The sequence below is a fragment of the Athene cunicularia genome, assembly GCF_003259725.1.
Source record: "Athene cunicularia isolate RWA chromosome 15 unlocalized genomic scaffold, athCun1 chr15_part1, whole genome shotgun sequence".
NCBI classification, from domain to species: domain Eukaryota; kingdom Metazoa; phylum Chordata; class Aves; order Strigiformes; family Strigidae; genus Athene; species Athene cunicularia.
In genome coordinates this window covers 7,290,509-7,315,288 of record NW_020799121.1, presented here as the reverse complement: position 1 = coordinate 7,315,288, position 24,780 = coordinate 7,290,509, and the positions used below count along the sequence as shown (strand labels likewise).

Here is a 24,780-nt window from a genome sequence, read left to right as displayed (position 1 = left end):
GATTGGGGTTAGTAACTGTGCTATAATTGCAGTCACAATGATACATATTCACCCGTTCTCAGAGCACAAGTGATTCCATGGCTAACAGCGGCTATGCAAGGAAGGGCAATTAAAATGAGTTATTTAAATAAACGGTTTGTACTGGAGGCTTTGATTCCCCACACCCACCCACACTGACCGGTGTTTGGAAATACTTGAGGAAAACACCACTCCCTTAGTAGGAACTCAAGCGCGGCTGGGGCTTTGTTTTTGATTTATTCCAGTTGTGTTTTGGCACTTGGAGTGAAATTGTCCTGGGCTTGTCCACCAAGTAAAAGGCTTGCAGTCACTTCCTTGTTTTTATTTTTCTCTAAGGTTCCAGCTATTGCACTCTACCTGACGATTAGATCGCTCCTTAGGAGTGGAAGAGAACAGTGTTTGACCTATTAATACAACCTCTCAGGCCAGTATGTGTATGTTAACTTCAATTACCATCTCCAAGAAAGGTTAAAGTACCCCAATTTGAGGCACACTTGATCATATGTTAAAATTTCCAGAAAAGGTGTTATCTTCTGAGCTATATAAATGCCAAACTGAAATAAAGCATAGAAAGCTGAAATACACGTTGTCTTTTTCTTAAGGAAATCACAAGGGCCATGCCTTTTTGAAAGGGGGTGGATGGAGGATATAATGGAGGGCATGTGGGAGGTACAGTTGCAATTTCTTATGTACTCTTGAAGGTGTGTTGCACTTGTTTCCCAAGTGAGCTCTACTATGTATTTATAGATTTTTCAGAGGAGCAGTTGTTGCAGCTGAATGCAAAATAACGAATTCAAAAGCAACAGGTGAGGAAAAGGAAAAGTGGATTAATAATACAGCGATTCACTTGTTCTCTCCCTTGGGAGGAACGTTGCCCTTGCTTATGCTGGAAGGTGACCTTTTTTCCTGAAATTGGAAGATCGGAGGTAACCATCCCAAAAGTCCACACAAAGGCTATGGAGGAACTGATGTTAGAAGAGACAGAGGAAGCTTTCATAAAGCTGTGCTGTATTGAGCTGTGGAATGATTGAACAGTCTCAAGGGGGTTAGAAACCCAATAAAGCTGCTGAGTGAGGCTGCAGGGGACAGACCCACAATGAGCAGAAGGTTAGAGAGTCTGAAGGGGTGTCTTCAATGTCTCTGTCTCAGTTTGTGCTGAATGAGCTTATTTAGATGCTTGTAATGAATTAGATAAACAGTGAAATAATTAACAAAGTAGGCACTTAAATGGTTATTGCAGGTTTTAGAGCTGACTTTATTTAGATAAATGAGGTAGTTCTTTCTACCATTAGCTGTGGCCTAGCAGAAAGGATTTTTTCCGCTTTCTTTTTAATGAATAAACACTACAAACAGGAAATTTAATGTGGCTTTCACTGGAAGGACAGTGCAATCATCTGGTTCCTGTAGAGGGAGAACATCAGAGATTGGCTCACATGCAACTTCTGAAAATAATTGCTTGGTTTTCTTACATGTCAAAAAATTCTCAGGTTCTTTGATACAGTAGTAGAGATCATCAATCATCAACTGTTGATATATGACTTACTGTCTAGTTAGATTATGTCTATAACACAGTTCTCAGGTACTATTAGAGTACACGTAGGAGTTGATCTATGTTTTTGCCATTCTCTGAGCTGGTGTTTCTTTTTCCTAAACTAGCCTTGAGGCCTGACCCATCAGTGGGCAAAGCTGCTTACACTAGAATGCTTCTTGTAACCCCTGGTCAGCTGTAGGACTTCAAATACTTCACACCTGATGAGTGGATCCTCAGCTAGAAATCTTCCATGCTGGGACTTCTGGCAGTATTCACATGTTTTTTCCTGATCAATGTATGTTGGCTTAACCAAACCTAATAGTCTCTTTGTATGTTGCATGGCTTTTATGATTCTTACTCAGTACAGATAATTTAACAAGTCTTGCAAGCTGTTTGCTTTAGCTTTCATTCTTTTACACACACCACATGTAGCCCACTGCATCTCCCAGTGAAAAAGAATAGCAGTTACTGGTGGTGTAAACCCCTGACCTCAGTTGTGCAGGTTTTCTCTTTATCTGTTGCAATACAGCATCCTATCTGTGCAAGACTCACATTTTGTGAGAAAATGCAAGGGGATTCAGAGGAGTGATTCACATTACTGCCAAAGCTGACCAAGTTTCTGATACTTTGTCACAGATGCTATCTTCTCTCCTTTCTTTAAAGAACAAAGAGGAAAAGACTGAGGAAGTTGGCTGTGACTGCACAGACCAGTACTGTGAGTGGATGCTGCTCTCTGTAATCAGCATGTGGTTTGGTTTTCTTTTTAAAGGTGTTACTAGAGATAAAAAATGCGGCTGTCATGAAAAGCCTATCTTGGGAGAATGTTATTAGTAACTATCTAGCTGTGAATTGTTATCCAGAAATGTTAAATCAGATCAATCAATGTAATGTTATTTCCCTGTCATTCGCATGGCATGTGTGTGTTCATCTGGCCTTTCCTTATTAAAATGGTCCAGCCATTTGGTACTTTGAATTACCTAGTCATCCAGCTATTTTTTGCTAAGACCGTTACCTTCCACTGTTCCCAGAATATCTCAGAGATCTGGAATGGTAACTGGATGGGAAAACCATTTTTTTCATTTGTCATTGTGGAGTGCTTCATCAGGAGGCAAATTTCAGGCAGGAAACAAAGCATTTAAGCACATTCCATAAAGCTGATTCTTGATTTATTTTTTTTGTCCTTTGTACTTTGATATTTTGTGTGTTCTATATATATAGTCTTCTGAATTCCTATTGCAAGCCTTTATACTGAGGAAAATTTGAATTTGGACAGACGTGTTAGAATAGCTGTCTGGTCTTTGTAGTCTCTTCCAGTGCAAATTTTATACATTGCAATTGTCCTTGCATGAATTTTATTGTTAAAAGTGGCTTCACTCCAGAGTAATCGCTCTGTTTTACCAGTGGTTTAATTTTATTTCAAAAGAATATTGATTTTCCTTCCAGACAGAGTATTTGCATTAGTAGTTACTCTGAGAAGCTATAGCTGTATCTTTCCTACAGTCAGCCTCCAGGTAATGTACAACTACAAAAGACATCAAGAGCTCATCTGACAACCTGTACTGTGAAAGCAAAAGTTGGAGTCAGAAACTTCTTGAGAGTTTTTGGTGTATTTGTATCTTGCAAGGAGTCACTGGTGCTTTTTGTCTGGGGATGTCTTTGCAGGAAGTTCCTTTTAACTGTTGTGAAAAACCTGAACAATATTTTCTTTTTCAAGACCAGAGAGTCTGATAGGTGAGATAAATCTAAATCAAATGGCTTGGTTCCACTGACTGCACAAACCATGGATTTATAGATAAATTAAAATGTAGCTGTGGCTTTTTCCCTTTTCACCATTGCCTAATTGATTTTTTTCCCCCCTCCCTCTGTCAGATGCTTTCATGTTCTAGCAGTTGAGATGCATTATCTTCTTGTGGCCTGCTCAAGTTAGCTCCTTCGAAATACCTTTAGAGCAAGAGCTGTCTGTAAGGGTCTGAACTGGTGCTTAATGAAGCGAGCATGTGTTGCGTCTGTTGTTGGTTGCCTTTTGGGCTAGGTTTAGCCATTCCCCAGAGCTGCACTGCAGACATGAAAGAATGAAAATGACATATTTCAAAGGGCTGGGTGGGGAGTGATGGTGGATGTAATCTTGTCATTCCCACCAGCTGAATTGTCTCTGCATGCATAGCCTCCTTCAGCATGGGTCTCATATAAGCCCTCACTTGCTCCTCAGTGTTTGTGCTCCTAGGGGTGAGTCTGGCAGTATAAATCACAACTTTACATCTCTTCACATATGCTGATTTATATAAAACCCAGTTAAAATAATCTTTGCAAATTGGTTCACTGTATAATGGTTACCTCATATGACAGAAGACGAGATTTGATCTGGTACTTGAAATCATTTCTCCTAATCCATGGTTTTTGATTAAAACCTTTGACTCCCCAGCTATTGTGCTGAGACTGAAAAATATTGCATTTTTTTTAATATCTCTCACTGGATTTTACATGATGTTTCTGGGGTTTTTTTCTTCATAGAAAGCAATGAAGAAACAGAGTAAAGCCCAAGAGCTGTCTAAATTTGATTTGTTTAGGAGTTAATCATTAATTCCTTCCAGGTGGACAGCAAATCTGTTATTAAGTGTTCCACATCTATATGTGAGGTAGCAAACCAAAATGAAATGCATGGAACTTCATGGTTAATGGTTGGACTAGGTGATCTTCAAGGTCTTTTCCAACCTAGATGATTTTGTGATTCTGTGAAAAGGTCTCTTCAAGCCTAAATCCTTGAAAAGCAAATAGGTGCCACTTGGAACAGCTCGGTCTGTGTGCAAGGGGCTTACTGAGGTTATATTGACATGGTGTGGGTGCTGTGGTTACTGCTTCTTCAAATCTTTTGTGCAGGTTTATGTTGTATCAAGAGTGTCTGGAAACTGAACATTTATCGTTTTTGTTGTCATATCTTTTTACTATCATCTGGAAGAGAAATACCTCCACTTAAATGAAATGTCGAAGGATTTAATTACTGGATGGGGCAGATACTCTGAATTAAAGAGGAGCTGTTCATAGTTTTTAAGAGAGATTTCCCATCTCTCAGAAAGATGAAGTGCTGTACTTAGTTCCATGTGGCGTGTTGCAAATCTTTCAGAAACAACTCTCCCAGACAGGAGGAGTCTTCCCACCTTTTTAATTTGCTGCATTCCTAACCACTGCATTGTGTGCTGATGTTTTATACGGATCACTTCAAAAGTCTTGCTTGTCATATGGCTGGTATAAAATGAAAATATGTTTGCCGGAGAGGTAGCGCAGATCCTGCTGACTCTCATTTGTGGCCTGCATCACAGCAAATGTTATTCTCTGAAGGTAGCTTTAATTTTTGTTCTAATTATTATGTACTTGTAAAAAAAATTATTAGCAAGGCCTCTGATTAAGGATTTTGAGCCTCTCTACAGGTCCTTCTGTTTCTTCCAAGCATGCCCTGGTGTCATCTTCCTCTGTAGGAAGCTAGTTTTGAACACATTACAGTCACACCTGTATATATTGATAAATGGTTCTTTTGTGGTGTGCTTTAATAATTTCCTGCAGCAGAATTGTCTTGTTGAAGTTCTATAGCTAGGCTGTTTTCAGCTTCATTTTTCTTGAGGTCTTAAGTATGGTATTACAGCTGTACCCAAGACCTTTCTGATGTTGTGAGAGCAGTTTCTGTCTAAACAATGGCCAAGCAACTGCTTCTTGGGCCTGTTCAGCTTGCAGTAGACAATATGGTGTTCTTCCTGGTGGTATGGTACTAAAACCTTGGAATGCAGTATTTTAATTCAGCTGGAACTGCTTTTCTACTATAGATGTCCACTTCAGAGTATTTCTGAAAGAGAGCCGGGGCAGGTACCTTCATCTGCGCCACGCATGCTGTTGCTGCAGTCCGAGTTCACCACTGGGTGTGGTAATTATAGCTGTTGGTGTTCAAGTTTCTGAATTGGACTAAGTGGGTATTGTGTACGTGACAGAACGCTGAAATTAAAGACCGGGACTAAAACATCAAATGCCTTTGAATCTGCTGGAGAGCCTGCTGTAATGGCTGCTTGTCCTCCCTCAATCTGACAAAGGGTTTCACTGGCCTGTGCACCATATAGGTGCATCCAAGGGGTTTGGGAGAGGTGGCTTTGTAGTGGAGGAGGAACATCTTGGTGAGTAATTTGTCCTCATGGATGAGGATGCACAACCTGGGCTAGCACACGTTTACAAGAGGGTGGTTGCAGGACTGCTCTGCTCCTCTGCTACTGCAGCCTGAGCTTACACAGATGGTTTGGTGAAGGATGACTACTCTACCAGGAATGACCAGAGTTGTGGACCCTGCCAGCTGATGCATGTGATGAATAAAGTCTCTCAATGAGATTGATAATGTTGGAAAAATGATGTCACTGTACAGAGTTGTGCCAGATGTAGTCAGAATCTAAAAATACCTCTCCTGCACTGATGAAAGGGAGTAGGAGAAGAGGATATGGTGGATGTAAAGATGAGTTTGGTGGTAGTTGTATCAGCTACTGGGAATAGGTTGGTGTAAGAAGCATAATGGTAAGTGTGGAAAGGAACACAAGGGTTACTGCAGGGAATGGGCTGATAGATGAGCCAATGGCCTCCAATCAACATCTCCCTTCTGTTTTTCTGCTATATGCCACACTTCTGTCTGAACTAAGTGTGTGTGTTTTGGCTTTTTTTTAAAGTGATTATGGGTTGGAGATTTTAAATGCATCTTCCGTGACTTTTGCAGAGATGGGCACACTTTGAATTTGGTGAAAAGATAAACATGTTTTTTGGATTGACTGAAGTGTCCTGATGAACTTCCTGTGTTGTCACCACACCTGACATTTTCAGTAATATCGATAGGGCTGCAGTCTTAGAGGCACAGCAGAGCATATGGGGAAACAATTAATTCAGTAGATATTAATTAATAAACACTCTTCCTCTGGGGAAAATCTTTTAGCACATCTGCTGTTTGGCCCAAGATTGCATGCATGCATGAATGGATAGTGAACATGCTTTACGGAATTGTCACTTGTTATTCCTCTTGATAGGCTGGGGACTGCCTCCTCTAGACTACTGCTGCCAGGCTTTTAGAAAACAGGCTGCAGTTAATGCTTAAGCTGTCTCTCACCCACCAGCGTTCTCACATATAACTGATGTCAACACATGCTGGTTTTCACCATTGCCCTGTGGACTGCTTAGCTGAGTCTGGCTAGCTCCCGGCAGTCTATTTGTTTTCAGTCTTTGTTTTCAGAAGCATACTTCATCAGTGGTGTGCTTGTGGAATTATCAATCCTGAATATAGCTATTTTATGTACTGAAGCATATACATACACTTGCAAAAAAGCTGCTGCACGAATGCATAGTGTATTGCCAGTGCCTTCCTCTTAATATGAAACAGCTTTGCATCTGTGTGTCGTACTGCACTGACTTGAGCATTGTAGACTTGAGTAGTTAATATACGCTGCAGGGGCAATTCAGCTGACTTACAAGCCTCCATTTAATTTATCTTCTTTTAGAAAAATTCCATTGGTCTGTTATCAAGATCACAGAGCTTCAGGAGAGAGAATAGCAAACTAATGCTTGTGTTGTATTATGGTGATTGACAGTGAAGATCTTAAAAATCTCTCCACCTGGTCCTGACAACAAATTAATTCTCTTGTGGAACTTTTTTAGTAGTAATAAGATATAAATGGTTTACAAAAGCTATTTGCTATTGACCATTTGAACTTGTTTGACTGCAGAAACTGCAAAACACTGCTTAATACCATAAGCAATGGATTTCACTGGTAATTTCTTTTGCTGTGATATTGCTGCAGGTGTGAAGGTAATGTTCTTGAAGCAATCTCCTTAGTGATGTGTTCTGAAGGGTTTTTTTTAACTGTGTAAAATTCCATTTGGCTAATTATGTGGGTTTGTATTGATATTTGCTTTACTTCCCCCTGAGTATAAAGATAGAAACCTATTATTGGAATGCAAATACCCTATGATGGAAAATCACTTTCATTGCAAAATATGGCAGTGCTTCAGATTGGCAGTGTGCTGAGATGCGGCCTTATTGGTAGAGGATTGAACCAGAAATGCTTAGGTTAGTCTTCCTTTATGATTTCTCAGGTTCATCCAATTATGTGAAATACTCTCCATTAAAAAATGGTCTTGTTTCTTTTGGTGTGTGAGCAACTGTGAAAAGGGGAAGAAGTTTCTTTATGAAAGTCTGCAAAGAATGTGGAGGCTTATCTGATCTTGCTTCCTCTTGGAGAAGTTATGGGTATAAAATACATTTATGATGACAATGCAATTTTATCAATTACGTCTTTTTAAAAAGCAGTTAAATTTTCAAAATATTTGAAATTTAAATATCCTGTTTCAATTTCATGGAAGAAATATTAAAGTTCCTCTTCAGTTCTTGTTCATTGTATGTATTCATATAGCTTTTGCTGACAGCTTTTCTTTGGGGATTTTCAAAATACCATTACTACAGGACAACTTGACCTTCTCTTGCAGATAAAATTAATTGTGAATCTGACTGTCTTCCTGTATTGTAAATGACTGGCAGAATAAATGGAGGCAGTAGGACTGGACATAAACGCTGTATGAAGAGGTGTGTTTCCCAGTAGTAACCTTGTATTGTGCCTTCCCCAGTGTTACCTTTTGAAGTTGTGCCACTTCAATACAATCACGGCTGCTCACAGTGGGTCAGAGAGCTCTTGAGTTTAAATGTCTCATCTTCTAAAGAGCAGCAGGTATCTGGGTTAGAGAAGGACTTACTTCAGCAGCTTGTCAAAAAGTTTGAGATTTTTGAAATTAATTAGTTGAGAATGAAGCATCTTTTTGTTAATGTTTTGAATATTTGTGGTCATGTATAAATTAGTATGATAGAAGAGCTGCTGCATGCCCAGTTTTCCCTTTCTTAAGGAAAAACTCTCTGAATACACCTGTAAATAGTGAAGAGTAAATAAATAAGAAATAATTTCGTTATTTCAGAACATGAATCAGTGCTCTAAACAGTACTGTGCAGTATTCGGTCACTTCTGGTTGTTTATATGCTTTTCACTTTTTAACGAAGGACCCTGGTTTTCATTAGTATAATTTATATTTTATGTCTTCATTAGTGTAGTCAAACATCACCTATCAAAATGTCACCAGTCTTTTTCAGACACATGCATAACCTTTTCTACTTAGTACTTGCAGCCTATATCCTTAGCAGCGAAAATTATTAATCCCTCATGAGTGCAACTGAAATGATACATGAAGTCAGCGGAAATCTTTCTACCCAGTGAGCTGGCGGGGCATGTTTATAAGCCAGCAAACTGCAGTGCTTTGCAAAATATTATGGATCCAAAAGCACAATGAATTATGTCTACAAGATTTACAAAGCTAGGATTAAGAATTGTTGTAACATCTATGGCTGAGGTTATACGGAGCACATTATTTGGTATATTTTCTGGGTTTCCGTGCATGCTTTAGGTATATACTAGGGCCTGTTAAAATATGTTGGGTGGCTTCTGTTAAGTGAATGATACAGTTTTCTTAAGCTTCCTTTAATTTTCTAAATGGAGCTGTACTCAGTTTAAATTTCTTGGCGGTTTTTCTCTTTTTTTCTGTAATCAGTGTTGCTGATGATTCCTTATTCAGAAGTTGATTTGATTTCTGCTTGAAGCTATAAATACTGACGTGTTTGGTCACTGTTGACATGGATAATTGAATTAAGTGTAGAATCAGGCTAGTTCTCCGCCTGTGATATGTGAACTGTTCATTGGTGTTTGACAGAATTTGCTATTCAAGATGGATATCTTTATCTACCACCCAAACAGCTGGATGGCTACATTTGCTCTTCCTGACTTGCTGTCATCCCTTGTAAGCAAGATTTATTAATTTGGCTCCATCTTTGTGTGGTGTTGTTCCTGTACTTCCCTGGTATTTGTGGCTCAGGGCAGTGCTTCTCCCTGGCCCTGCGCTCATGTGTCGATGCAGTGAGCCAGCCTGCTGGGAGGCTGAAAATGGTGTGGCTGGCACGTGAGCTTTTGGTGTGCGAGATAGGCCCTGTACATCTGGAGCTGTGCTCTCCAGGAGCTGTTCTGTTCTCTCCTAAATGTATTGCTCACACACCAGTATGGAACAGTTTAGGCATAATCAATTCATTCTAAATGTGTATAGAAGTGTCACTAAGTCACTGTTGCTTGTGAGTGTTTGCTTGTGTGAAATGAAATGCTGGGCTTGTGTTCAGGTTTCTTGTATTTTATAATCTCTTCCCTGTCGGTAAGTACCAGTAAAAGATATGCATCTAATGAGAGTTTAGCAACAAAAACATAGCTTAGGCAAACCACATAAAAAGCCAGAGAATGACATTGCGTTGTTTGGAAAGCCTTAAAAGAGAATCTTAATATACTCTCATGTGTGGAGAGAGCTACTATTAGTCAAAAGATTTATACAGTGAACTAAAGAAGTGTTAACATGATGAAATTTAAGACTGAAATATTTCTCTTACACTTCCTCTCTCTTCCCCTTTCCCTACCACTTTTTTATCAGAGGCACTGATTTGTCTTTTACTCTTCTCATTTATGGATTCTGTCTTTTCCTTTTTTTTTCCTGTTCTCCTCCTTCCCTTTCCCTCCCATGCTTTGTTTTGTTTTTCCCCTTCCTGGATAGACTCTTGCATTTTGTAATGCTTTTCTCCTCAGCCCATCTTCTCCTGGTGTGCTTCTGGCTCCCACCTTTGCTTTCATCACCTTTCTGCCAAACTTACTCTCTTCCATAATTATATTTTATCTGTTGATAACTATTGTGCTTCCTGATTTAACAAGTTGAGCTGTGGAGTATTGCAAATTTGTCAGCTCTTGAGGACATCTTCGTTTGTTAAGAATATCATTATGAATTATGTTAAGTGCAGATCAGCAAACCTGATTCATGGGTTAAGTAGCACCTTTGTTGAGATAATTTTGTGCTGCTTGGGACTCTGGAAAGGGATTAAAATGCACTGTTCCTCACGTAGAAATGGAGTAAACCCAAAAGCTGAAAACCAAAGAAGAATGAACCCTGCTAGTATGTATTTTTGAGGACATTTCCAGTGCTGTGCTCAGGGTGGGTCCTGGAGGCAGGAACAGTTGTTTATGGCATGGTTCACTGCTGGCGGGGGGCTCACTGCTGCTAAATTTGTACTGATTGAGTCTGTCCAACTGTTTAAAAAAAGGTGGGTGGGATGACTGTTTATTCTTCAATTCTTTGTGAAGAGTTGGAAGAAAAGTAAAACAACTTCATTTGAACTCTGAGAAAGACAGCTGTGTGTATAGATGATACAAGGACTGCTAATGCTTTACGGGGAACTTTGTTCTTCTAATGCACTTGTGGGACTTTCACTGTAAGGACCAGTTTATTTCTGCCAAAATTTTAGCAGTGGAGGTGGTCTGATGGAAGCGGTTCCCTTTATAGTGAGAATGAAAGTCTGGGTACCTGAATGCCACATACTCTGTCAGAACAGATGAAAATGACACATCTAACACAATCCTAAATCACAAAGGGAGGCTAACCCAGGAGGCTGTTTGTGTGAAAGCGAGGGTAGTCGCTGCTGCCAGAGTCTATGTAGGGAATTAGGCACTTTGAAGAGTTCTGGCCAGGGTATGAGCAAGCTGGCTAGAAGTTTAGTAACACACCATATCCTATTTGCAGCCTCAGCTTGGCAGGGCTCCTCTGGAAAAATTAAAGATTCCCTTTCCTGGCATAAAACCACAAAAAGGAGTGGGAGGGAAACACAGCTGTCCCATCCCTGGGTTGAAACAGCAATCTTGCAGCTTGTCTTGCCAACTGTAGGGAAGCACAGCGTTTGGAGCACGTATCTAGTTTTCTGACTGATGCTTGTTAATAGCAAGTCCTTAATTTCATCCTGTATGATCTCTCGTTGTTATCTCTGTGTGTTTAATTGAGAAATGGCTCTCTGAAAAGCCCTCTGAGAACCTGTTTGAAAGTGAATTAGATTGCTGGCTGTAGGGCTGCGTCTTGTCTTTATCATATTTGAATTCCATTGTGAAGTGCCAAACAAAAGCACATCAGAAATAATAATAAAAAAGATACTGTGTAAATAATTGGGTGGTTGGGAAATGTGATTAGATTTTACAACTCAAATGCTTTAATCTAGAAGTGCTGACTGTACACACAGTGCCAATAGGAGCGGTCACAGAAAGGTGCGTATTTGCAGCAAGCATGTGGAACGCTTAGCCGGAGCTGATGTAAAATGAAAAAAATCCAAACACGTTTAGCTAAGAAATTGAGAGCTATTTTACTAGTGAAGATATTTACCTCTGGGCAGGTGACTTCCACCTTAGCTTAAATGACTTTTCCTTGCTGAGATTCACGCTCATCATGCGGTAATAGCAGTCATTGTTAAATGGCCTGACTGTCAATATTTAGCATTCTTACTATGCACTGGATGGACCCAGTGGTTTCCCATGAATTTTCTAAGTGACAATGCCTGGGTAAGTGGTCCTCATCTCTTCTTTTTTCTTCTTTCCCTCAGTCACTGATTCCTACTATTACACAGCCATCTCAGTTATGCTGATGTAACTGGTTTGGGGAGCTGTCATGTAGACAGCAAAGGTTGAGGGATGGGACAGTCATTCCTTGGTGATGGTTGTTTCTCAGTTGGTATAATGCTCTGGTTTGCAACTTGGCCTTACTTGAAGTACTGCTGGCCCAGCTGAGTAGGGGATTTACCGTGACTCACTGGTGGGAGGAGAGGGAACTCTTTAAGCCAAAACCATTGCTAAACAGGAACCTGTATTAGATTATTCCCTGGCTGACGAAAATCTCTTTATTGCATTTCAGTATAATTTTTGGGGGATAGTCCTCTACAAGCTTTAAGTAATTTGTTCTTAGACTGAAAAAAATCTTCAGAGCAGTGTAGCAGTTGAGTAGTTGTGTGTGTGCACGTGAGCACCTTCCATTATCAAGTTTCTGATTAAATAGGAATATGTTTCTTAAATAGGTCCAACCTATTAAGTAGTTAGCATAATTTTAGCATGTAATTTTTTTCTTACTTGCTGTGCTCATACTTGCTGTCCTAAAATTAAAACATAATGCATGTGCTGTGTCAGCCCTCAACTTCCTGACAGTGGGACTAGTTAAACCTTTATCTGTGAGGCTGAAGGCTTCCCTATCAATTTTCCATTACACCTTTAGGCCGTTGACCTGTAGTCACATCACCGTTTGAGCTTCTCCTTGAGGTGAATAGCTTGCACACTAGGGCTGGATGAGAGACCTTTCTGATCCTTCTCTTTTGCTGTTCTGTTTGCTGTGGTCTGAGCCCACTGCAGTGTATTTACATCCTTCCACAGCTGTGGGTGCAAGAGCTGAACAGGTTGTTCCAGTAGTGACCATGCAGATGCCAAATAGAGATGATGAAATGTTCTTATTCAGCATTCTCCCTAAATATCCAAGTGCTCTCATCTTTTTTTTTTTTTGCTTTCTACTGTTTATTGCTGGCATAATGCTGACTTAGCAAGTCTACCTGCTGTCTTTCCAGTCTATGTAAGGGCTGTCCATGTACAAGTAGGGGTTGTAAGCTCAGTCTTACGAAATAAACAGAGAATGTGTGAAGTAAACGGACTACTGGAAGAAAAAGCCATTGGTGAGCTCTCTTGGGTAGTTGAAATAGCACAGTAACTGCCTTGCACTTGGGAAAATTTGTCTTTCTGCTGGATTCTCTTCCATTTGGAAGATTTACAGCAGATGGAGTGGCCTCTGGCTTTGTTGGCTTGTTTGTGTCTTTTGGTGTTCAAATGGACTTGTAGTCATCCAGAGACCTCCCGCGCAGTTTCTTTCCTGCTGTCACATTTTTGCTCTCTGGGGTTACATAATATTGAGAGCTGGGTCTCTGTTAGAGGCTGTTCACATGTTTCCTGCTATGTTTTGTTTAGACAGTGGCTTTTAGTGTGGGCCTGGGAGGGAAGGGGGCGAGATGCAGAGGGAAGAAGTAGAATATAGAATGGGTAATCTCTTGGAGCTGTTTGGACTGTGACAGTCCTGCTGTCTTGGTGCCAAGCAAACCTGCTTTGGTGCTTAATAGTGGGAGACATTGGCAAGCACATTCCTTATGAGACGAGTGGTTAGATTTATTGTCAATCACTTTGTATTCTCTAGAATGAGAAATAATTTGTTTAAGAAGCAGCTTTCCTGGAATTCAGGCTTAAAAATTAATCAGTGATTTGTTTGTGCTGTCTTGCTCAAGATTATAAAAGCTTTTTTTTCCTTTTTGTGTTGTGGCAGTGTGTTTTGCCACAAAAAGTGTTTTTGTTGCATAGATCAGATCTGCAGGCAAGATAGTGGGTGGGTGAGGAGATTAGTTAAATTTAACACTGATCTGATATGGCTGCTAGGACACCCAAATAACGTTCCAGTCTTGGTTGTAATTCAAAGAATGCAGAGATGGTTTATGTCTGCCTTGAAGTTAAAAAGCAATTCTTTATGGTAGTTTCGTAGCAGTGCAAGTAGGCGTTACATGTGTTATCTTAGAACTGACAGGCTGGGTCTGGCAGATTTTGGTTTAACACAGCGATGTGTTTAAGTGGCTGGGGTAGAGTCTTGGACACACGGACTGCATAAAAACTTGCTGCTGTAATCTGCCAAACTGACATCTTTTTTTTTGTTTTAGATGAAGGACCTAGCTTGTACTTCTGACTCCTATATGCATGTAAGTTTGTGGACTTGATACCTAGTAATGCACACATCAGTTTCATTTATGACCTAAACTCTGTGGGGCCAAGAAGAAATGAAATGAAAGCTAAATGCCTGTCTTGCAGAAAGGAATATACAAATGAGTCATCCCACACCACCCTTAATGCCAGTATTGTAGAGACAGCAGGTGGAGATGAAGGAAAAAGCTTGCTGGAAAATTGTAATCCATGATGTAGCCTCATCCCACTAAAAATCTCCCTAATTTAGCCTTGGTTGGTTCAGCTGAAAGACTCCAGAAAGGAAGCAAGTCAGATCTGTTCTGTGTTTGGTCAAAGGTTAGGCATGTAGACTTGCATTGTGTTTATCTTTGGGAGGTAGTTTGTACAGAGAGTTCACCGAGATTTGCCAGATCTTGGTGAGAAACAGTCATTTCCTGCTCATTGAGTAGGGTTTCCTAGTGGGCAAACTTTCCTGATAAACACTGGCCATGCTGTTGACAGCTAAGAGAAATAGAGCTAGCTCTAACACTGTGTGTGCCAGGTATTCTTTTTTTTAACTTTATAATTTTCATATTAAAAATAATGACATGATTCTATTTTACTACTTGATCTTGCTGAACCACGAGGGAAGAAAAAGGGCTTGTGACTAAGGGACTGAATGATGATTTGTGACACCCTCATCCAGTTCTGTGTTCTACCACAGACTTCTGACATCGGGTCTTTTGAGGCCTGGATTCATCACACAGCTTTAATGCTTTTCGAAGTGTCTGGTGTCATTTCCCTGCAAAATTGGTGGCAAGAGCTGGATGTGTCCCAGGAGGTGATCTATTCTGTGCAAGATCTGAACTGTTCTCTGAAGCTCCTATTCTTCTCTTTGTCTAAAGAGGAAGAATTAAGTAAATATGCATTTAGATAACTTGCTAGGCTGCTTGAAGATAGGTGCTGTGAATTTGAACCTATTATGCATCCATTTCCCTACCTAAAAGATGTCCTCACTCTTGCCTCTTAGGAGCTGTTTAGGTCACAGTCTGCTCTATCACATTGCAGCAGTATTGCCCTTTTGCAGTACAAGAGCTGCTAGTGATTGTTTTGTTCTGAAAATGAATGGACGTGTGTGATTTTGCTGAGCTTTAGTGTAGTGGGACTGATTAACACCTAAGTTTTAAGTATGTATTATCACATCTGTTGAAGTTGACTGAGATGTAATGTCTTGACATCTTTGGTTAGTACCCGGTCAATCTGAAAAGCAGGGCAAGGCAATACAGAGTCCTGAGAGATGTCTTACTTGTCAAAGTGACAAATTACCCTTTCTGATTCAAAGGACCAGCTTGCATGGCAGAGTAAGTAGCTACTGGAGAAAGGGGAGGAGAGCATGGGAAAAATACCCTATTTGTTTAGGCCTTCCCCTGTATTTTTTGTTGTTTGTTGCTTTGAGTTGAAGCTCTTTGTTTTCTTTCATCTGAAACAACTTAACAGCAGGTTGAGAGGAGCAAAGCCTCTGGGATTCTGCCTCTCCCACTTCTCGTTCTTATAAACTGTTTACAATCTCCTTCAGTTTTCTAGCTTTGTATGGAAAAGTTCAGTGGGTCAGCTTTCCCTTTAGCTTCATCCATCATTCCAGTCAATTAGAAATAGTTGAGGGCCAATTGCCCGGTCTTCCATTAACTGAGACACTTCAGATTGTTTAAAATAGCATAAAAGCCCTCTTTGTTGACCGTTGGGCAAGCACTGTAGATTTCCCTGTGATGGGCAGTTACCGCGTGGCTGAACAGAACCCCAGTGTGTCTTGCAATACTTGAGGGATGAATATTACTACTACAGGCCTTGTCTGGGTTTTGATTCCTTCTCCTTCACCTCCGCCTCTTGGTTTCCCTGAAAGGTGTGATGCCTTCAGATGGTGAATTACCATGCCTGCGTGCAAAAAAAAAAGCTGCTCTTTGTGGCTTTTCAGAACTTCTGTAGCTGAGGTTTTTTTCCAGTTGCTGAAATGTTCCTTTTTAACCTTGGTGCTTTAAAAGCTTTTGGCATTATTTGTTAGTCACTTGTCGTGTGTGTTTCTAAAGGACAAAGGAAGTGTGTAAGTGTTCAGGAAACAGTTAGTGCATTGTGGTGTGTGGCTGAGTTCATTCTGGTACCCCATGCCAGGACAGCCTGCTTTCATTTAGGGCTAACGTTTTCCGTATGTTCTGAACTGACCAGCCTTAGGGTAGAGCTTGTGTGAGAGCTCTAATGGAGAGTTTGAAGCTTGTCATAGGTTAATGTGTTAGGGTTCACACTGAAGTGAGCTGAATCCATTGTATGTATATATATTTATATATAAAAACCACATTTTGTTTCTCATTACATTTAACCAGAGAAGTAGGCTTAATAAACTGTGGTCAGTTTATTGGTAGCAAAGTAGATATTTATGTTTTCGTGCCTTAAAATAATTGTCTATCTTGAAACTGTCCTTCCAGTGTTGTATACTGCCTGGGTCTCAGTATGAGCTGGTCTGTGTGCTTTTCATTGTTACAGAGTCATTTTGCCTGAATATACCATCATTTGATCCCAGCTGTGTAGTAGTGCTACCCCTGGTTGTAAAGAGTTTGGGTAGGTGTGACTGAACACCTGTGCTTGGTGCTGAAGACCTGGACCTTGCTGTGTTTTTTGAACTGAAGGAGTGCAGCATGTGGCAGTCCTTGACCATAAGGCCTCCATGTTCTTTCAGAAGAAAATGCCTTGTAGTAGTGCAGGCGGTGCTGTGTGTGAGGGCTTACCTGTTTCTCTGTTCCTGAATCACCATCTGAAGAGTAAGACAGTCTCCTGAACCAGCTGCCTCTCACAGGCTCAGTGATGTGCATGTGCTGGTTAGCTTGGATTCCAGCTTTTGCACCACTGAGATGCACAGGAAGCTCTCTGGAAAATCCAGGGTAGAGAGCACTGTGGGGATCTTCAGGCTGTTGAAAGAAAGGGGGCTCTGACAAGGTAGGAGGATGTGATAGTAATTAGATTTGAGAGTCTTCAGCTGCTGAGGAGCTGGATCTTTTACTGGAGAAAGATCTGCCACAAATACACCAAGTTCAACAAACTCCACCAGTGATTTTCTTTGTCTTTGATGTCCCATTGGGATACCAATCTGATGCAGATCTCAAGACAGGCTTTTTCACTTGGTGTGTTCCTGCAGACTTGCTTTATTTGTCTTTGTTTTTCCTCCACGTGCTTTCAGCTTGAGGACGTGACTGAGCTGGAAGTGCAGACCTATGTTGGAAGAGACCAGTGGGGCAGAATGTCAGCGTGAGGCTCGACTGACAAAACTGGTGTTTGCCTGCTTGCACTTACAAATAATCTCATGCTTTGCAGAGATTGAAGCTTTAATAAGTAATCTAAATGAAGAGTAGGAGGAGGAGAGAGAATCCACGTTTAATTCAATTAGCATTGTTGTCTAGTGCCATTAATTATGCTCAGACTTGTAATGTGGCACAGGAGTTGATACACTTGAGCTTTGTCTCTGCTAGGGTTGACTGAGGACAAGTAAGTCCACTGGTGTAGAATCCAGCCTTTGTGCTTTGCAAAAACCTTCAAATTTGGTATCTAACAGTAGCCTGGAGTAAGCAATAGCCTGAATAGCCTGCATTGCAATCTACTGAACAAAGGGTATCTCTGGGAAAATGATGATTTGATGTACATGTTTTCAGTGGTTTTTAAAGAGGGACTATTTTAGTGGAAGTAATAATCTCCTGCAACTTTATATTATTTCCAGACTGTTTTAAATTGTTTCATAAGCAGGGAATAAAGAACTTTGTTTACTGTCTTAAAGTGTGATGTCTGATCCTCCTGGGGGATGTTACTCTTTTATTAAAAAAGATATAAAATAGCTACTTTGATGGAAATATAACTCTAGGAATTGAAATTGTGATGATTATAGAAGCTGTAGTATTCTAATGCAAAATAAGCCTTAGGAGATATGTACCCTAAATGGTAAATCACACTGTTTTTTAACAAAACAAGAATTATTACTGTTGTTCTATGATTCTTGCTTATTTTATATGGTATTTAGCTGTTTCATCTGCACTTAAGTTTTACAGGCTGGGGATAAATTGATTTTTGGTTTGCTTTTTAAATAGCTTGGCTTTTTTAAAGCACGCTGGAGATGCAAGCACGGATCAACAGGGCAGGATTCATTTGGTACTCAGAAAAGGAGGGAGAAAAACCATGACTACGGACACTGTATGCAATAACTGGATCAGAATCTGTTCCCATAATTTGGTAGTGTTTTGTAATCTCCTTAGAAGGAGGCAAAGATTATTATTTGTAAAGGACCTCATGGGTAAGGCTTAGCAATTTTGAGGGGAATATCACCTTGAAGTGTGTATGTTTATTGCAAGATAACTTCTGCTGCAGTTCTAGAGGGGCTGTGGGAATCCCTCCAGGCCCTGAGGGTGCTGACAATCCTCCGTGGCCCCGACCAGCTTCACATGGGGCTTCCACCCAGAGACCTGGGAGCTCTGTTTATTTAAGCTGAGCCCTGAGCCCTCCGTCCATGCTTGGGCTATGCTCAGGAGTACTGGTTTCCAGCTGAGCTACAGCCATGCGTGTGCCTGGCCATGGACCCCGCTGATCCAGACCCCGACCTGAAGGCTGACTCCCAGCCTGATTTCAGACCTGCCTTGTCATTGTGGACCTGCCTGGCTATCACTGGACCTGATTCTGACCCTGACCTGCAGATTTGTTTCCCAGGTGTACCTTGAGTCTCCCTCATTACCATGATGCTGCCTCTTCTTTGGACCTGGCTGCCATCTCGGGTCTCCCCCTCAGCACCACGTCCCTCAGGGAGCTGTTGGCACTTGATGTTCCCTGTGACACGATTTCTGTAGTTTGACTGTTGTGCCTCACGTGTTTCAAAGGGAGGGTCCCTGGAGGAGGAGGGAGCCAACCTGCAGGAACTGTCAAGGATCCTGATGGTCTCGCATTGAAGAGGACTGGAAAGAAGCTTCCTTTAGATTTGGTCTTGCCAGATGCTCAATTGATGATAGTGATTGCTGTGCATGGCAGATCCCTCTCGTTTGACAGTAAGGGAAGGACCACAGGGTTTTGGCCAGTGTGATTAAGAGGAATTGTCTGGTTGCTTTTGCTTTGAAAGCCCCCAGCAAGGTAAACAAATGCGTGTGTTGTTCTAAACTGGAGTTACTCTATCAGGCCTGGAACTACTGGTAGGATTATTCATTAGGGGCATCATGTTTCAACTCTGTCTGGCAACTTGTGTTTTACTTTAAATAATTAGGCTTACCTGCCAGATGTTTGGAATCCAAGATGCTGAGATGTATTTAGTGAAAAGTGTCCTAAATAGTGACTTAGAAACTGAGCACAGAGGAAGGTGGTTGAAAGGGGAAAAGTGTCCCAGTTTCTGCAATTTGTGATGACCTAAAATCCTTAACGATGGAAACTAAATCAGATAACAAAATCTTTGCATCTTTTCTACATTAATATTAGCTTGTGACAGCTCCAAGTTAGTGATGTGGAGAAAGTACTGGTGTTGGATATCAAAGAACCACCTCCTTAGGCTAATTCAGGGAGGAAGCTGGATGATGTGGTCCTCGTTGCTTATTGCATTCCTCAATAGCTCACATAATAAGGAAGACGCAAGAAGAGATGCAGTCTGGTTAGTTGGCTGCATTGGGATATCTGCCTTGAATTTTGCAAGCTTTTATTCTTTCTGATGCTTAGGACAGTCTCTTGCTAACAATAGTTTTCTCTTGCAGGAATGCAGATCTGTACCATATCTCCCTGAATCTTCATTTTAGAAGCAGCCAGAGGATAAAAACTAGCGAAGTGCTCATTTAAAGTCAATATGCTCTAGTTTGCAATTCACTCATGTTTAAGTGCCCAGCTTTAAAGGTTTCCTTTGCCCACAGGCAGTCTGAATACAAAGGGAGACTTTACCACCTTCCATCTCCTCAGATTTATTATCACAAAGCAGTTTGCTTCTGAAGAATCTAGAGGGGAACAAGGAGATGGGCATTCATGGAGTCACCACAAGATCCATGTAGAAATGAGGATGATGGATGAGTTATGTGTACATACGTTTGTGTGCGAGAGGAGTGAGAAGGTCCCACCTGGAAGCAGTTTGGGCATTTGATGCCTTGGAGATTGAGGTTTACAGGGAATGGGTGTAATGGAAAAAATCTCTACGTGTAACTGGTTTCTTTGCTGTTAGCAAGGCTGAGGTTGCATGAAGATGAATAGAAGTTCTGAGTCTTTACTATATTGCAATATTGTGTAAATTCTGCTTAGAGAGAATCTTTACTATGGGGTGGGGAAAAGGGAGGTGCAGTTAGAATGTGATATCTTCAAGAAGAACGTGAAGGGATTAAGGTATTTTTCCCAGCAGCTAATTTTCCTTCTGAAGCTGTGGGCAGAAGGCACAATGCGACATTTGAACCCTACCGTAAAGGATTAGGTGTGTATCATAAGTTATTGGCCATAATGATTAAATACTGGACACTGGAAGGAGTGATTTTTTTTTTTTTTTTTTTTTTTTTTTTTTTTTTTTTGTATTTCAGAAGCCTTGTTCTTGTTGATTGATTCTGTAGCCAGAGTTATACTGTGGCTTCAGTAGAAATGGAAGTAGTGACTGTGTGTATCACCTCTGGTGGTCCAGCATGTGTTATCATTGAAGGCTGTCCGTGTTGCATTTTTGACTGAGATGGTTGCCTGAGGCTTATTGTCATGGTCTTGGTTAATACTAGGGCTTACCTGAAAATGAAAGTTGCTTCCTTATTGAAGTCCACATTCCGGAATGTCAGAATATGCCTGTAAATAAAGGAAACTGAACAGGGGCGTCTCAGCTTCTTAAAAGGGAAATTTTAGATCACGCAAGGATTAAATGACACTTTTCACTGTGGAGCTTAATGAGACCTCAGTACCCTGCTCTTGCTCACAGCATAAGATCACTCAGAAGGATACTGTCCTGCAGGGTTTACACAAAACATGGCACAGCAAAAGGGGTAATCCAAAATTCACTGTGGGGATTAAATGCAATTTTTCCAAATAAAATGCTGTAGTTCCCTGGTGATGAAGCTGATCACGGGTAGAGAATATTTGAACCTTTATGTGATTAAACTCAGAACCTGCAGGCAACAGTTTCATCCCAATCATTTTGTTTTCCTGTGATGTGAAAAGTTATACTGAATTTGCCAATGGTGTTTTCTTCAGGGAAAGTGTGATCACTTTGCAATTTAGGGCTCTGTGTCATTGCTTTGCTTTTTTTTTTTCTTTTTTGTAAAATATGAAAAAATGTGAGTTTGTGTGTATATATATTCCTTAATAAAGGGGTTCTTTGTGTGCCTGTTTGACAAGATGTGCAAATAGAAGCCCTGCTTTGGCTTTGAGGCCTGTGTAGCCCAATACCTTCAGGGTTTATAATGAAATGAACAGTCTGTCATTTCATTTTATGTAGTTGAGGATTCATAATGCTGGGGAAAAGTCATATTTCTCAGTATGCAAGCCAGTTCTTTATGGGCCACTTGCTGTGAAACTTCTGAAATACATTCATCTACCAAAGAGGAGCTTCTCTGATTTCTGTGCTGAGACACAGAATTGCATAAGAAAAAGGAAAGTTCAGACATTAGTGCTGGCGAAAAGCAGAAGCATTCTCTTTGGGCCATATCCCTGCAAGAACTGGGCTTTGATCTACTTTCTTTCTGTTTAGTGTTACTTTATGTTTTCTATCTGTTATATATTTTAACTACATTGTAGGCAGTTAGACCTTACGGACTTAGTGAAGGGAAGATGTCAGAAGAGTAGCATTACACATAATTCAGCTATTAGTCTCTAGCTATCTATTTTTCTAAATTATCATTGCTTTAGGCAGTTTGAGAAAGGTGTCCATTTAATAGTAGGTATTGATGTTTTATACCCTTCTGTAGCCTGCGACTAAGTGTATTTTATCAAATGGAAATAAACTTTTAATGGTGTGTAAGATTAACTGCTCTGAAAGCCAGTGGTCCTGTTCACTGTGGAAGTGAATGAATGTTTTTACAGACAAAAATTCTGCTCCTCCTACGCTGGGCATTGAAAAGAAAGCTTAAAGCAGGTTTAAATATAAGGTAGTAGTCTGTTAGTCTGTAGTACATTGCCTATAAATATGAAGTCTTGATAAATGCTTCACATGATTTCCATTTACTGAGCTGAGCCCAGTCATACCAGCATAGTTGCAGCATGTTTTTTTGAGACAGTAAATACTTCATTCTCTGAATCTCTACTTGCAAGTTTTGGGGTAAAATGTGTTTTTCAATTGAGAAAGCTGAAATCAATAGAAGAGTTATACCATGACGGTAGAACTGAAAAGTTATTTCTTTCACATGCTTCTTTAGGAACAAAGCCCCAGTAACCAGACATCAATAGCAATGATGCAAGAGCCTCAAGAAATGGTGGAAGAGACAGTTACTGTGGAGGAAGACCCAGGCACTCCAACTTCCCATGTGTCTATTGTCACTTCTGAAGATGGAACCACAAGGAGAACTGAAACCAAGGTGAGGTTAATAACCGGTGAGGAAAATGGCAAAATACCACCTAATCACAAAATAAAAATAGCAGGGAGTAGCATGAGGCATGACAGTCATGCTGTTGTGATCCTCAGTGATTTTGAATGTTCTGTTTGCCAGCAAAGCTGAGTTCAGGGCTTTTTCAGGTTCACCTCTATGCCTAGGTTGATCCCTATCAGCTGTGGCGATACAGCAGTTTATGGAACTGTGAGCTAAACGGTAGAAATTATCCAGGTTAACCGAACAAAAACACTAGAGCCCCTTCTCAGACTGTTTATTCTTTAAGATTCACTTTATTTTTTTGAAACAGTTTACAACATTGCCCTGGCAAACACATACAATGATTGGAGAATTAGATGAGTTGGTAGGGCTCGCAATAAATTAATTTTGCAGCTGAGGAAAATGTGCTTGGAAATATGTCTCCAAATTAGTTATGAGCTATAACAACAATATGTGACTGTGCATTTGTCCTTTAGAACAAGAAACATCCTATTTATAAAACACTATAGCATTTCAATTCTTCAATAATCTTGTGAATGGGATTTTATTCCTGATTCATGGGGAAAGCTGGGTATCTTCTCAAGTGACCTGTACTTGGTTGGGCTGCATTACAGGTGCATATGTTCTAATTCTCCTGAGGTCTTTTTGTTCCCCTGTGTAAGCTAATTTTGCAGTCTTTGTTGAGCAGGTGCTGTATGTTCATGGCTGCCTTGCATGCTTTCTGGGACCACTGGAACATTAATGCTTGGAATTTGGGACTTGGAAGTTGAGCTGAAATCTTTGTGAGGTTTTGGTCTTGTGAAAGTTTAAGGGTGTGATTCCCTTTCTAAAAAAATTTCTGTGTTAAAAGCAGTTGAACAGTGGTCACTGCATAAATTAGTGTTTATTTTTACTGGCATTCCAGAATTTCAGTCCTCCAAGGTATCTATTCATGACATCAGATCCTCAGGTTAGAGTGTTGATTTCCTGCGGTCAGTGGGCCTGCACACATTACTATAAACTGAGTATCTGGTTTAATATTTGTTGCAGTTAGTTAGAAGATAAATATAACTGCTCTACTTTCTCATTGTTGGAAGGAGATGAAGGTCTTAAAAATAAAACAGACAAAATAACCCACATTTTGATTAGCTCTTCAAATAATCTAACATATTTAGTCTGTGACTTGTTTGAAAGAAATGCTGTTTTCTTTCTAGTGGAAGCAACAACAACTGTTATTTACAGGAAGGAAGTGATAAAATTACAGTGGTGATGGACACCTTTTTATATGTGCTAATGGCAGCGCATAGTTTTAGGAGACTAAGTGCAGCTATGCAAGGGAATAAAATGATAGCTACGATGGTAAAAATAGGAGAGGCCATGCAGTGGTCCATAGATAATGGGACCACGTGGAATGGAATAGTTTGTCTGAAATAGTCATGCCACTGATAAAGTTACATGTTTGGCATTAAAAGGTGCAGTTTTCTCCCATGTGTGCTATACCTGCAATTTTTCCATCTCCTCACAGAAAAGTACAGTGGCAGCTCCAAAACAGGCATTGTATCTGCATATGGGAAAACTGAAAAAGCAGCAACCCTGGAGCTACTGTTCAAAGAGCCAGGCTTTCTTAGTTACTGTAGTTTATTCCAGACACTGAAGAGTGTCCAGAATGGGGGGAGGGTGCTTAGCTGTCTTGCTCTGCATTTTTGTTTTTTTCAAATTATGCCACTAACTTCAACGTATGTATTGTCCAGAGATGTTTCCTAGTATTTAATTGCTAAAAAGATGAACTCTTTAAAAAAAGGGTTTTTAAATCCAGTTGTTGAAAAAAGTGATTCTGAAATGTCAAAAAACAGATGGAGTTGGCTTAGCCTAAGCTCTGTCATAAGAGGTACTTTGACTTTGCTGAGGTAGATTTTGTCTCTGAAATGGTTTTGTTTTGACTTTTCCTTGCTATGATAATATGGCATAGATTTAACAGTTCTCAGATATTAATCTGAGGTCAGGTTGTTATTTTTTTAATCATATTGGTCTTGCACTTGCTTTTTTTTTTTTTTTTTTTTTTTTTTTTTTT

The 24,780-nt window shown here is 40.3% G+C and overlaps 1 protein-coding gene across 11 annotated transcripts in view; it reads left to right on the top strand.

Moving 5' to 3' along the window:
• ARVCF (ARVCF, delta catenin family member) overlaps positions 1 to 24,780 on the top strand; it is a 287,342-nt gene that overhangs the window by 167,461 nt on the left and 95,101 nt on the right. For 9 of the 11 annotated variants that reach the window (XM_026859522.1, XM_026859513.1, XM_026859512.1 and 6 more), the window contains one exon: positions 22,560 to 22,718. In XM_026859522.1, coding sequence (XP_026715323.1) covers positions 22,593 to 22,718 — 126 coding nt within the window. In that variant the 5' untranslated portion in view covers positions 22,560 to 22,592. Of the gene's footprint in view, positions 1 to 14,186; positions 14,226 to 22,559; positions 22,719 to 24,780 lie in introns of all 11 variants that reach the window. The other 2 variants (XM_026859519.1, XM_026859518.1) reach the window with 1 other exon arrangement.